This window comes from Salmo trutta, chromosome 4, assembly GCF_901001165.1.
Source record: "Salmo trutta chromosome 4, fSalTru1.1, whole genome shotgun sequence".
NCBI classification, from domain to species: Eukaryota; Metazoa; Chordata; class Actinopteri; order Salmoniformes; family Salmonidae; genus Salmo; species Salmo trutta.
In genome coordinates, this window is record NC_042960.1 from 54,937,770 (window position 1) to 54,949,932 (window position 12,163).

At 41.7% G+C, this 12,163-nt stretch overlaps 1 protein-coding gene across 1 annotated transcript; it reads right to left on the reverse strand.

Moving 5' to 3' along the window:
• Positions 1 to 7,567: 7,567 nt before the first annotated feature.
• On the reverse strand, positions 7,568 to 10,127 carry LOC115192641 (hydroxysteroid 11-beta-dehydrogenase 1-like protein). The gene is made up of 6 exons (XM_029751393.1): positions 9,978 to 10,127; positions 8,739 to 8,869; positions 8,412 to 8,615; positions 8,183 to 8,276; positions 7,939 to 8,104; positions 7,568 to 7,783 (listed from the first exon to the last, which is right to left on the reverse strand). The coding sequence occupies exons 1-6, from the start codon at positions 10,063 to 10,065 to the stop codon at positions 7,606 to 7,608; spliced, it is 861 nt and encodes a 286-aa protein (XP_029607253.1). The 5' UTR covers positions 10,066 to 10,127; the 3' UTR covers positions 7,568 to 7,605.
• Between the last annotated feature and the right edge of the window lie 2,036 nt (positions 10,128 to 12,163).

Consider the following 12,163-nt stretch of genomic DNA (forward strand, 5'->3'; position numbering starts at 1 on the left):
ACTCCAAATTGACAGAGACACGATCCTCATATTCTGAAAATTCTTCATCTTCCAAAGTGGAAGATGCTCCTTCCACTCAAGCTCCTCTCTCTTATTTCTAAGGCCCTCTGAGCAGAGATTATGTTTGCCATACTGATTGTTTGTGGTAAGGAGCAATACATGCAAAGCTATTTATTTGTTGTGTCCCTCCCCCAATTTGCACCTGGCTGGAGTAGAGTGGGGTAAAATACTGAATTTCTTACAATGTATCAAAATAGTTTGATTGATATTATGTATTGTAATAACATTGTGCAGGTTCGTACAAGACATTGTGTAGTTTCAGACACTACAAAGGGTAAAGTGTGTGAGAAAAGCAGGAGACAGGCAGACAGGCAGGAAGACAGACAAGTTCTTGGTGCTATGTTTTACTTCATTTGTTTCACTGGACCCAAACACCACATATGTAATATAAATGTGCAGGGGGGTGCACAGTGTGCACTCAATGAAAATGTGTTATTTGACATGTTCTTCATAGAAAATGAGCCAAGGCCAATGAGCCTCAGGTTGAAAAAACAATTAATTGTATAATTTTTATTTTAGTAAACATTGAAAATGGGTCCCATAGACCCAAACACCACACAAGGGTTAACCCGCTGCCTTAATCGACATCTATGGCACAAGGGGAGCAGTTGTTGGGGGTTAACTGCATTGCTCAAGGGCAGATTCAAACCAGCGAACTTTTAGTTACTGGCCCAACATTATTACCCACTAGGCTACCTGCCCCACAGTTGCACATGAAAGCAAATCCCATACTGAATAATCTAACGATCTTTAAAATAAATGTTTATAGAATGATGTTTAAATGATCAATGTCAGAGAAGTTGGCTTTAACAGCATTTTAAAAAGTCAACAAATAGGCTAACTGAAGTAGCTGTCATTGTAAAAAATAATTTGTTCTTAGCTGAATGAAGTTTAAATATAATACAAATTACTCAGTACTTTGTTGAAGCACCTTTGGCAGTGATTACAGCCTTGCGTCTTCTTGGGTACGACACTGCAATATTGGCACACCTGAATTTGGGGGGTTTCTCCCGTTCTTCTCTGCAGATCCAAGCTCTGTCAGGTTGGATGGGGAGCATCGCTGCACAGTTTTTTTAGGTCTCACCAGAGATGTTCGATCAGGTTCAAGTCCGGGCTCTGGCTGGGCCACTCAAGGACATTCAGAGACTTGTCCTGAAGCCACTCCTATGTTGTCTTGGCTGGGTGCTTAGGGTCGTTGTCCTGTTGGAAGGTGAACCGTCATCCCAGTCTGAGGTCAAGAGTTCTCTGGAGCAGGTTTTCATCAAGGATCTCTATGTACTTTGCTCCGTTCATCTTTCCCTCGATCCTGACTAGTCTTCCAGTCCCTGCCGTTGAAAAACATCCCCACAGCATGATTATGACACCACCATGCTTCACCGTAGGGATGGTGCCATGTTTCCTCCAGATGTGACTCTTGGCATTCACACCAACGAGTTCAACCTTGGTTTCATCAGACCAGAGAATATTGTTTTTCGTGGTCTGAGAGTTCTTTAAAACCTTTTGGCAAACTCCAAGCGGGATATCATGTGCCTTTAACTGAGTAGAGGCTTCCGTCTGGCCACATAAAGTCCTGATTGGAGAAGTGCTGCAGAGATGGTGGTCCTTCTGGAAGGTTCTCCCATCTCCACAGAGGAACTCTTGAGAGCTTTCAGAGTGACCATCGGGTTCTTGGTCACCTCCCTGACCAAAGCCCTTCTCCCCCGATTGTTCAGTTTGGGCGGCTCTAGGAATAGTCTTGGTGGTTCCAAACATCTTCCATTTAAGAATGATGGAGGCCACTGTGTTCTTAGGGACCCTCAATGCTGCAGACATTTTTTTGTACCTTTCCCCAGATCTGTGTCTAGATGCAATCCGGTCTTGGATCGCTACGGACAATTCCTTCAACATCATGGCTTAATGTGAGGGAAAAAAGTGTTTGATCCCCTGCTGATTTTGTACGTTTGCCCACTGACAAGAAATGATCAGTCTGTAATTTTAATGGAAGGTTTATTTGAACAGTGAGAGACAGAACAACAACAACAAAAATCCAGAAAAACTCATGTCAAAAATGTTATAAATTGATTTGCATTTTAATGAGGGAAATAAGTATTTGACCCCTCTGCAAAACATGACTTAGTACTTGGTGACAAAACCCTTGTTGGCAATCACAGAGGTCAGACGTTTCTTGTAGTTGGCCACCAGGTTTGCACACATCTCAGGAGGGATTTTGTCCCACTCCTCTTTGCAGATCTTCTCCAAGTCATTATGGTTTCGAGGCTGACATTAGGCAACTCGAACCTTCAGCTCCCTCCACAGATTTCCTATGTGATTAAGGTCTGGAGACTGGCTAGGCCACTCCATGACCTTAATGTGCTTCTTCTTGAGCCACTGGTTTGTTGCCTTGGCCGTGTGTTTTGGGTCATTGTCATGCTCCAATACCCATCCACGACCCATTTTCAATGCCCTGGCTGAGGGAAGGAGGTTCTCACCCAAGATTTGACGGTACATGGCCCCGTCCATCGTCCCTTTGGTGCGGTGAAGTTGTCCTGTCCCCTTAGCAGAAAAACACCCCCAAAGCATAATGTTTCCACCTCCATGTTTGACGGTGGGGATGGTATTCTTGGGGTCATAGGCAGCATTCCTCCTCCTCCAAACACGGCGAGTTGAGTTGATGCCAGAGAGCTCCATTTTGGTCTCATCTGACCACAACACTTTCACACAGTTGTCCTCTGAATCATTCAGATGTTCATTGGCACACTTCAGACGGGCATGTATATGTGCTTTCTTGAGCAGGGGGACCTTGCGGGCGATGCAGGATTTCAGTCCTTCACGGCGTAGTGTGTTACCAATTGTTTTCTTGGTGACTATGGTCCCAGCTGCCTTGAGATCATTGACAAGATCCTCCGGTGTAGTTCTGGGCTGACTCCTCACCGTCTTGTAGCCCATTCCAGCCTTGTGTAGGTCTACAATCTTGTCCCTGACATCCTTGGAGAGCTCTTTGGTCTTGGCCATGGTGGAGAGTTTGGAATCTGATTGATTGATTGCTTCTGTGGACAGGTGTCTTTTATACAGGTAACACGCTGAGATTAAGAGCACTCCCTTTAAGAGTGTGCTCCTAATCTCAGCTCATTACCTGTATAAAAGACACCTGGGAGCCAGAAATCTTTTTGATTGAGAAGGGGTCAAATACTTATTTCCCTCATTAAAATGCAAATCAATTTATAACATTTTTGACATGCGTTTTTCTGGATTTTTTTGTTGTTATTGTGTCTCTCAATGTTCAAATAAACCTACCATTAAAATTATATAGTGATAATTTTTTTGTCAGTGGGCAAATGTACAAAATCAGCAGGGGATCAAATACTTTTTCCCCTCAATGTAGTTTTTGCTCAGACATGCACTGTCAACTGTGGGACCTCATGTAGACAGGTGTGTGCTTTTTCAAATCTTGTCCAATCATTTGCATTTTCCACAAGGGCACTCCAATCAAGTTGTAGAAACATCTCAAGGATGTTCATTGGAAACAGGATGCACCTGAGCTAAATTTTGATTCTCCTAGTAAAGGATCTGAATACTTATGTAAATAAGCTATCTGTATTTCTTTGGAATACATTTGCAAATATTTCTAAAAACCTGTTTTTGCTTTATCATTATGAGGTATTGTGTGTAGATTGATGAGGATAATTGTTTATTTAATCCATTTTAGAATAAGGATTTAACTTTTCAAAATGTGGAAATGTCAAGGGGTCTGAATACTTTCCGAATGAACTGTATATAAACGCAATATCATTTGGAATTTGGTATTTTATTAGGATCCCCATAAGCTGTTACAAAAGCAGCAGCTACTCTTCCTGGGGTCCACACAAAACATGAAACATGGCTTACAGTGCCTTGCAAAAGTATTCATCCCCCATGGCATTTTTCCTATTTTGTTGCATTACAGCCTGTAATTGAAAAGGTTTTTATTTGTATTTCATGTAATGGAATTACAAAAAATAGTCCAAATTAGTGAAGTGAAATGAAAAAAATAACAAACATTTTTAAAATGTAAAAAAACGGGAAAGTGATGCGTGCATATGTATTCACCCCCTTTGCAATGAAGCCCCTAAATAAGATCTGGTGCAACCAAATACCTCCAGAAGTCACATAATTAGTTAAATAAAGTCCACCTGTGTGCAATCTAAGTGTCACATGATCTGTCACATGATCTCAGCATAGATACACCTGTTCTGAAAGGCCCCAGAGTCTGCAACACCACTAAGCAAGGGGCACCACTAAGCAAGCAGCACCATGAAGAGCAAGGAGCTCTCCAAACAGGTCAGGGACAAAGTTGTGGAGAAGTACAGATCAGGGTTGGGTTATAAAAAAATATCAGAAACTTTGAACATCCCACGGAGCACCGTTAAATCCATTATACATTTTTTTAAAGAATATGGTACCACAACAAACCTGCCAAGACAGGGCCGCCCACCAAAACTCACGGACCAGACAAGAAGGGCATCGATCAGAGAGGCAACAAAGAGACCAAAGATAACCCTGAAGGAGCTGCAAAGCTCCACAGTGGCGATTGGAATATCTGTCCATAGGACTACTTTAAGCCGTACACTCCACAGAGCTGGGCTTTACGGAAGAGTGGCCTGAAAAAAGCCAGTGATTAAAGAAAAAAATAAGCAAACACATTTGGTGTTCACCAAAAGGCATGTGGGAGACTCCCCAAAGATATGGAAGAAGGTACTCTGGTCAGACGAGACAAAAATTTTGCTTTTTGGCCATCAAGGAAAATGCTATGTCTGGCACAAACCCAACACCTCCCATCACCTCGAGAACACCATCCCAGTGAAGCATGGTGGTGGCAGCATCATGCTATGGGGATGTTTCTCATCGACAGGGACTGGGAAACTGTTCAGAATTAAGGAATGATGGATGGCACTAAATACGGGAATATTCTTGAGGGAAACTTGTTTCAGTCTTCCAGAGATTTGAGACTGGGATGGAGGTTCACCTTCCAGCAGGACAATGACCCTAAGCATACTGCTGAAGCAACATTCGAGTGGTTTAAGGAGAAATATTTCAATGTCTTGGAATGGCCTAGTCAAAGTCCAGACCTCAATCCAATTGAGAATCTGTGGTATGACTTAAAGATTTCTGTACACCAGCAGAAACCATCCAAATTGAAGGGGCTGGAGCAGTTTTATCTTGAAGAATAGGCAAAAATCCCAGTGGCTAGATGTGCCAAGCTTATAGCGACATACCCCAAGAGACATGCAGCTGTAATTGCTGCAAAAGGTGGCTCTACAAAGTATTGACTTTGGGGGTTGAATAGGTACAGTTGAAGTCGGAAGTTTACATACACCTTAGCCAAATAAATTTAATTTTTCACAATTCCTAACATTTAATCCTAGTAAAAATTCCCTGTCTTAGGTCAGTTAGGACCACCACTTTATTTTAAGAATGTGAAATGTCAGAATAATAGTAGAGAGAATTATTTATTTCAGCTTTTATTTCTTTCATCACATTCCCAGTGGGTCAGAAGTTTACATACACTCAATTAGTATTTGGTAGAATTGCCTTTAAATTGTTTCACTTGGGTCAAACGTTTCGGGTAGCAATAATTTGGGTGAATGTTGACCCATTCCTCCTGACAGAGCTGGTGTAACTGAGTCAGGTTTGTAGGTCTCCTTGCTCGCACACGCGTTTTCAGTTCTGCCCACAGATTTTATATAGGCTTGAGGTCAGGGCTTTGTGATGGCCACTCCAAAACCTTGACTTTGTTGTCCTTAAGCCATTTTGCCACAACTTTGGAAGTATGTTTGGGGTCATTGTCCATTTGGAAGACCCATTTGTGACCAAGCTTCAACTTTCTGACTGATGTCTTGAGATGTTGCTTCAATATCTCCATATAATTTTCCTGCCTCATGATGCCATCTATTTTGTGAAGCGCACTAGTCCCTCCTGCAGCAAAAGCACCCCCACAACATGATGCTGCCACCCCGTGCTTCACGGCTGGGATGGTGTTCTTCGGCTTCCAAGCCTTCCCCTTTTTCCTCCAAACATAACAATGGTCATTATGGCCAAACAGTTCTATTTTTGTGTTCATCAGACCAGAGGACATTTCTCCAAAAAGTACGATCTTTGTCCCCATGTGCAAACCGTAGTGTGGCTTTTTTATGGCGGTTTTGGAGCAGTGGCTTCTTCCTTGCTGAGCGTCCTTTCAGATTATGTCGATGTTGGACTCGTTTTACTGTGGATATGGATACTTTTGTACCTGTTTCCTCCAGCATCTTCACAAGGTCCTTTGCTGTTGATATTCACTTTTCGCATCAAAGTACGTTCATCTCTGAACGGTATGACGGCTGCGTGGTCCCATGGTGTTTATACTTGCGTACTGTTGTTTGTACAGATGAACGTGGTACCTTCAGGCATTTGGAAATTTCTCCCAAGGATGAGCCAGACTTGTGGAGGTCTACAATTTTTTTTCTGAGGTCTTGGCTGATTTCTTTTGATTTTCCCATGATGTCAAGCAAAGAGGCACTGAGTTTGAAGGTAGGCTTTGAAATACATCCACAAGTGCACCTCCAATTGACTCAAATAATGTCAATTAGCCTAACAGAAGCTTCTAAAGCCATAACATCATTTTCTGGAATTTTCCAAGCTGTTTAAAGGCACAGTCAACTTATTGTATGTAAACTTCTGACCCACTGGACTTGTGATACAGTGAATTATAAGTGAAATAATCTGTCAGCAAACAATTGTTGGAAAAATTACTTGTGTCATGCACGAAGTAGATGTCCTAACGGACTTGCCAAAACCATAGTTTGTTAACAATACATTTGTGGAGTTGTTGAAAAATGAGTTTTAATGACTCCAACCTAAGTGTATGTAAACTTCCGACTTCAAGTCTATGCACTCTCAACTAGAAGTTTTCATTTTTTTGTCTTATTTCTTGTTTGTTTCACGAGAAAAATTATTTTGCATCTTCAAAGTGGTTAGCATGTTGTGTAAATCAAATGATAGAAACCCCCCAAAAATCTATTTTAATTCCAGGTTGTAAGGCAACAAAATAGGAAAAATGCGAAGGGGGTGAATACTTTCACAAGCCACTGTTATACAGAACATCAATAAACAAGAACAGCAGGACAGAACTACATAAAAAAAATTTAAAGGCACACATAGCCTACATATCAACGCATACACACTATCTATCTAGATCAAATAGGGGAGAGTCGATGTGCTGTGAGGTGTAGCTTTGTCTGTTTTTTGAAACCAGGTTTGCTGTTTATTTGAGCAATATGAGATGGAAGGAAGTTCCATGCAATAAGGGCTCTATATAATTTATATATTTTTTTCTCTATTGTGTTATTAACTGTATGTTTGTTTATTCCATGTGTAACTCTGTGTTGTTGTTTGTGTCGCATTCTTTGCTTTATCTTGGCCAGGTTGCAGTTGTAAATGAGAACTTGTTCTCAACTAGCCTACCTGGTTAAATAAAGGTGAAAAAAAATTAAAAGAATACTGTATGCTTTCTTGATTTTTTTTGTCATCATAACGTATATTTCAAGCATATGTTTAATATTTATAAAAGTTACGTATAGAAATATCCCTTAAGTAGGGGAACCAGTCTCTGATGAGAGAGCCATAATACCAGAACCAGGGGTAGTAAGACTCTGTCTGACGAGTGGCTCCAGAAGTGATGATGTGAAGCGCTGCCTCACTGGCCGGCCAGGCTGGGATGTTGGTGAACCCCCTGTAATACAAACAGTGATGGCTCTGCATCCTTTCAATATTTTTTAAATGTATCCAAGGATACTTGGATAAAGGTGCTCTAACAACTATCAAGACAACCATAAAACACTTTGTAGGGTTGCAACTTGACTGAAGTTGATATCAACAATATCGTACTTGACTTTCTCCATAGCCGAGTCCGTATCGATCAGGGCCAGGACGGTGATAGTAATGGACACGTTGCTCCTCTGCATGGCCAGCTCATGCTGCAGCGTCCCAAAGAAACCGTTCAGGGCAAACTTAGTGGATGTGTAGGGGGCCATAAACGGGCTGCACATTTTTCCTGTGGGACCAAAACACTAGCCAATCATAGGTCCAGGGTCACTTGGAAAGCTTTGTTTAGAGAAGAGCTCTGACCCACCTAATAAGGAGGAGACGACCACAATGGAACCGCTACTCTGCTCAAGGGTGGGCAGAGCAGTCTTCGCCATCTGCAGATAGCTGAGGAAATTTACCTGACAAAGAGCAAGTAAAAGAGGAGATAAAATAACACTATTGTAATAGTGGTACTGTACATATAATGGTAGGCTAAATGTACATGTCATCCTACTGGGTCACATGAAACACAGTAGTCGAGATAGATACCCCACCTGCATTAACCATCTAGTGTGCTCCACATCTCCGTCCCACATGGCGAATGGGCTAGAACCTATGTGGTTCAGCACCAGGTAGTCCAGTCCTCCCAGCTTGTCCACAGCAAACTGCACCACTCTCTCTGGGTCAGAAGGATTGGCCATATCTGCTGCTACGTACAGAGCTTTCTGGGCCCCCAAACCCTGGCACTTCTCTACTACCTGCAATACAAGAGAGTGATGTTTGCATAAGAGTAACATCATTTTGAAAAACATTAAGGTATTGTCATAGACAACTATTGCCTAGCGACATTGATGAAAACACCTGATTGAAGTGTCACTGACCTGCTGTAGAACCTTCTCCCTCCTGGCTGTAATAACCACCTGGGCACCAAAGCCGGCAAGGTGATATGCCATTTGTTCACCTATACCCGTACTGGCACCAGTCACCAGGACCCGTGCACCCTTTAAAGACTCTGAAAACCAGCCACGTTGAAAGTCATTAAAGTACTCATTACATTTTACAGTATAGTTTGTCTAAATAAAATTCAAAAGGGAAAAAACTAAGACAAGGGAATAGAATGGAGATGTTTATTGTCGACGTGAGGCATATCAAGAAAATGTGCATTTCATGTGCACTAAAGTACATGCTGCATCTTAGACCTGATGGACACTTTCCTGGCATCCAACTAGCTGGATGACCTGGATCTTTATGTCTGTCTAGGACTCAGTGTATAGTTCAATGTGTAATCTATATGAGTAGAAACAAGGGGAATGTTAATTATAGGCCACAGAGAATTACGGCTTTAAATACTTCCCACTGAGCACACACTGTTTGAATGAACGTTGTTTACACGTCATTTCAATGAAATTATGTTGAATATACGTTGAATTGATGTCTGTGCCCAGTGGATTATGAATTAAGTTAATTGTTAGATAGTGCCTGAGTTTGCTGCTTTTGGTTCTGAAAAAACCCAGGCTAATTTATGGTGAGAAATAGCAGGGGAAAACAAATGTCCACACTTAGAGAAATAACGATAACCTAGGTTTAAATGTGATAGATTATTAGAAGTATAATGCTGTGACTGCAATTTCCACTGCTTTTTACTGTACATGGAAACTACTCTAGCCTGATTATCAACTACTACGGTTTCCACCCTAAACCAGTTATGAGTGGAATGCATATTACGTAGTAGGCTGTAGTTCTGTATGGTTCCAATTCCACATGGTTGCCTCTGACTCATTTCAGGCCTATGACGACTATACTGTATTATCGTATGTGTATTGTACTGTATTGCACTCACAAAGGTAATCTGGCCGAAAGCTTAGCTCAGTAAACCTGAAAGTTGCATTGAATAAGTGTTTGTGAATTCATTCATATCAGATTGGTTATTACGGAGTGCACCAAGTAGTGCACCAAGTAGTGCACCAAACATTACTCATCACTTAGCCTACCAAAACAAAACGGAAACACATTCCAGCAGTGTTGCTTTGGATTTAAACGTGTAAGTAAACGTGTACTTTGAAACAGTTTTACTTGATAGACCAGTCAAGGATCGTGAAGAAGCTAAATAAATATCTTACCTGAGTCCAAGGTGGGTCCACTCCATTGGAAAGCAACAAAAGCTACTCCTATAGCACCAACAATTAAGAGTTTAGTAAAAGCCTTCATCTTGTGACTGCAATACCGTACTCAATGGGCTTGTTTGAGTGGTAAGGCGGAAGCAACTAGCCTCTGCCGAGTCCCCAACAACCGGACATTCCGGTTTTCAGGGGAAATGGAAAGACAGCCTGTGATGCAACTTCCTCTTTGGTTGTTAACAAGGTGACACTATCTTAACTCTTCCTCCACATATACTGGATTGGTTAAACAGTTTTTGTCTTCTCGTCAAGACCAGTATGTAGGGGATTTAGTTTCAGGTGTTCATTTTACACCTGTAACTGACTATAGACCAAAGTCCAGGAGTGAAGTCGGGAGGTGCATCAGCTAAAGCCCAAAGTCGGACACTGATGTGGTTTTCCAACAGAAAAGCTTAGTGCAACATGGCAGTGTTGCCATTGTTTATAAAAGTTTTTCTTTGTAATGTCAAAATAAACATGTCTCCAACCCCCATATCACACACTCATAAACTGAAAATATACGTGTATGTGTGTACATTGTACCAGTGGAGGCTGCTGAAGGGAGGACGGCTCATAGTAATGGCTGGAATGGAATCAATGGAATGGTATCAACCACATGGAAACCAGATGTTTGCTACCATTCCATTGACTCCATTTCAGCCATTATTATGAGCCGTCCTCCCCTCAGCAACCTCCACTGCATTGTACTATCAATTGGGGTTGAGAGAGCCGCAAATATCACATTTATCTGTACATATCCACTGTATACATATGAATCGCGGCAGTAAAATATCGGGGTCGTAAAATATCCCCAAAAACGAAATATGTTTTGGATGAACACATTTATATGAAATCCCAAAAACAAAAAACATGAACCAAAATTCACGCTACTTCTGCTAATAAAATCCTGTGCAATCTGGTCCCTACACAGGCTCAGGAGCCTGGCAGGGCGGTACTTCTTCCGTTGCCAGTATCCCTTGGAGGTCTTCTGCTGTGAATTCTTTCAAGCCCAGAAACGTTTCTGCCGCAGCCACAATGATGTACAATTTTGGGGATTTCTTCGACACTTGAGCGGTACAATTAATAATTGTTGCAATAAACAGCACAAAATCCACATTTTTCACACAAAGCGTGTCCGGTTCTCTTGATTGACAAACATTCACTAACGGCTGGGGTGTATCTACTACTATTTCATCAACACTAGAGTCGCTTGCTTTCTCAATTCAATTAATCAATCAAATGTATTTATAAAGCCCTTCTTACATCAGCTGATGTCACAAAGCACTGTACAGAAACCCAGCCTAGGGCCTTCCTCTGACACCGCCTGGTATAGAGTTCCTGGATGGCAGGAAGCTTGGCCTCAGGCAACAGAACATTGTACTGTCTACACTTGGTTTGTTGATTATATTAAAACATTTTAATTAAATCATTTTTAATCCGAACTAAAGTTTTGTTGCTAAGGATTCCACGACGCGGTTAGCCTTTATGGCTGGGACCGCAAGTTTGTGTTCCTTTTTTTGCGTGGATTCCGCGACTGCTAGCTGGCTGTACTACAGACACCTATCGTTGTCGTGTGAAAGACTCATTGTTATCTTTTCGTAAAACAACTGGTTGCAGTAAAGAGCCAATCTGGATACTAAGGAGATCCTGAGGGAAATCGACGAGTACCAATAGCTTTACGCTATGGAGGGACAACATACTCCATCATGGAAAGATCTGACCACCTCACAAAATAACTTTAACCTGACAAAAAAAATAAAAACAGATTCATCTACAGACACGGACGATTTACTTACAATTGAGGTAGAGGCTAGTGCTCTGGCTGGAATCCATGCAACACTGGAAAAGTTGTGTGAGGAGGTAGCAGGGCTGGGGGGGGGAGTTTGGAGTTCAGGCATAGGGAAATTCTCACGCTCCAAAGAGAAAACAAGACACTCACAGCCAAGATAAAAATCCACGATTCCAACATGGATTGTCTACTCAGGGACAACAGGAAGATGAAGGAGTCACTACTAGACATACAAAGTCATAGCATGCGTGAAAATCAATTTTTTTCTGGGATTCCTGAGGACGCATACAATAATCCTGAGGGTGCGATCAAAGAATACAATCAAACCGCATTGAAACTACCTATAGAGACTTTAAACAAG

What these genes read in the sequence shown, in the direction of transcription:
- LOC115192641 (XM_029751393.1), bottom strand. Translation starts at nt 10,065, where the DNA reads ATGAAGGCTTTTACTAAACTCTTAATTGTTGGTGCTATAGGAGTAGCT. An exon ending in ACACTAGATGGTTAATGCAG is followed by an intron (nt 8,277 to 8,411) that starts GTGGGGTATCTA and finishes GCTCTTTGTCAG; the next exon opens with GTAAATTTCCTCAGCTATCT. An exon ending in TCGGCTATGGAGAAAGTCAA is followed by an intron (nt 7,784 to 7,938) that starts GTACGATATTGT and finishes TTTGTATTACAG; the next exon opens with GGGGTTCACCAACATCCCAG.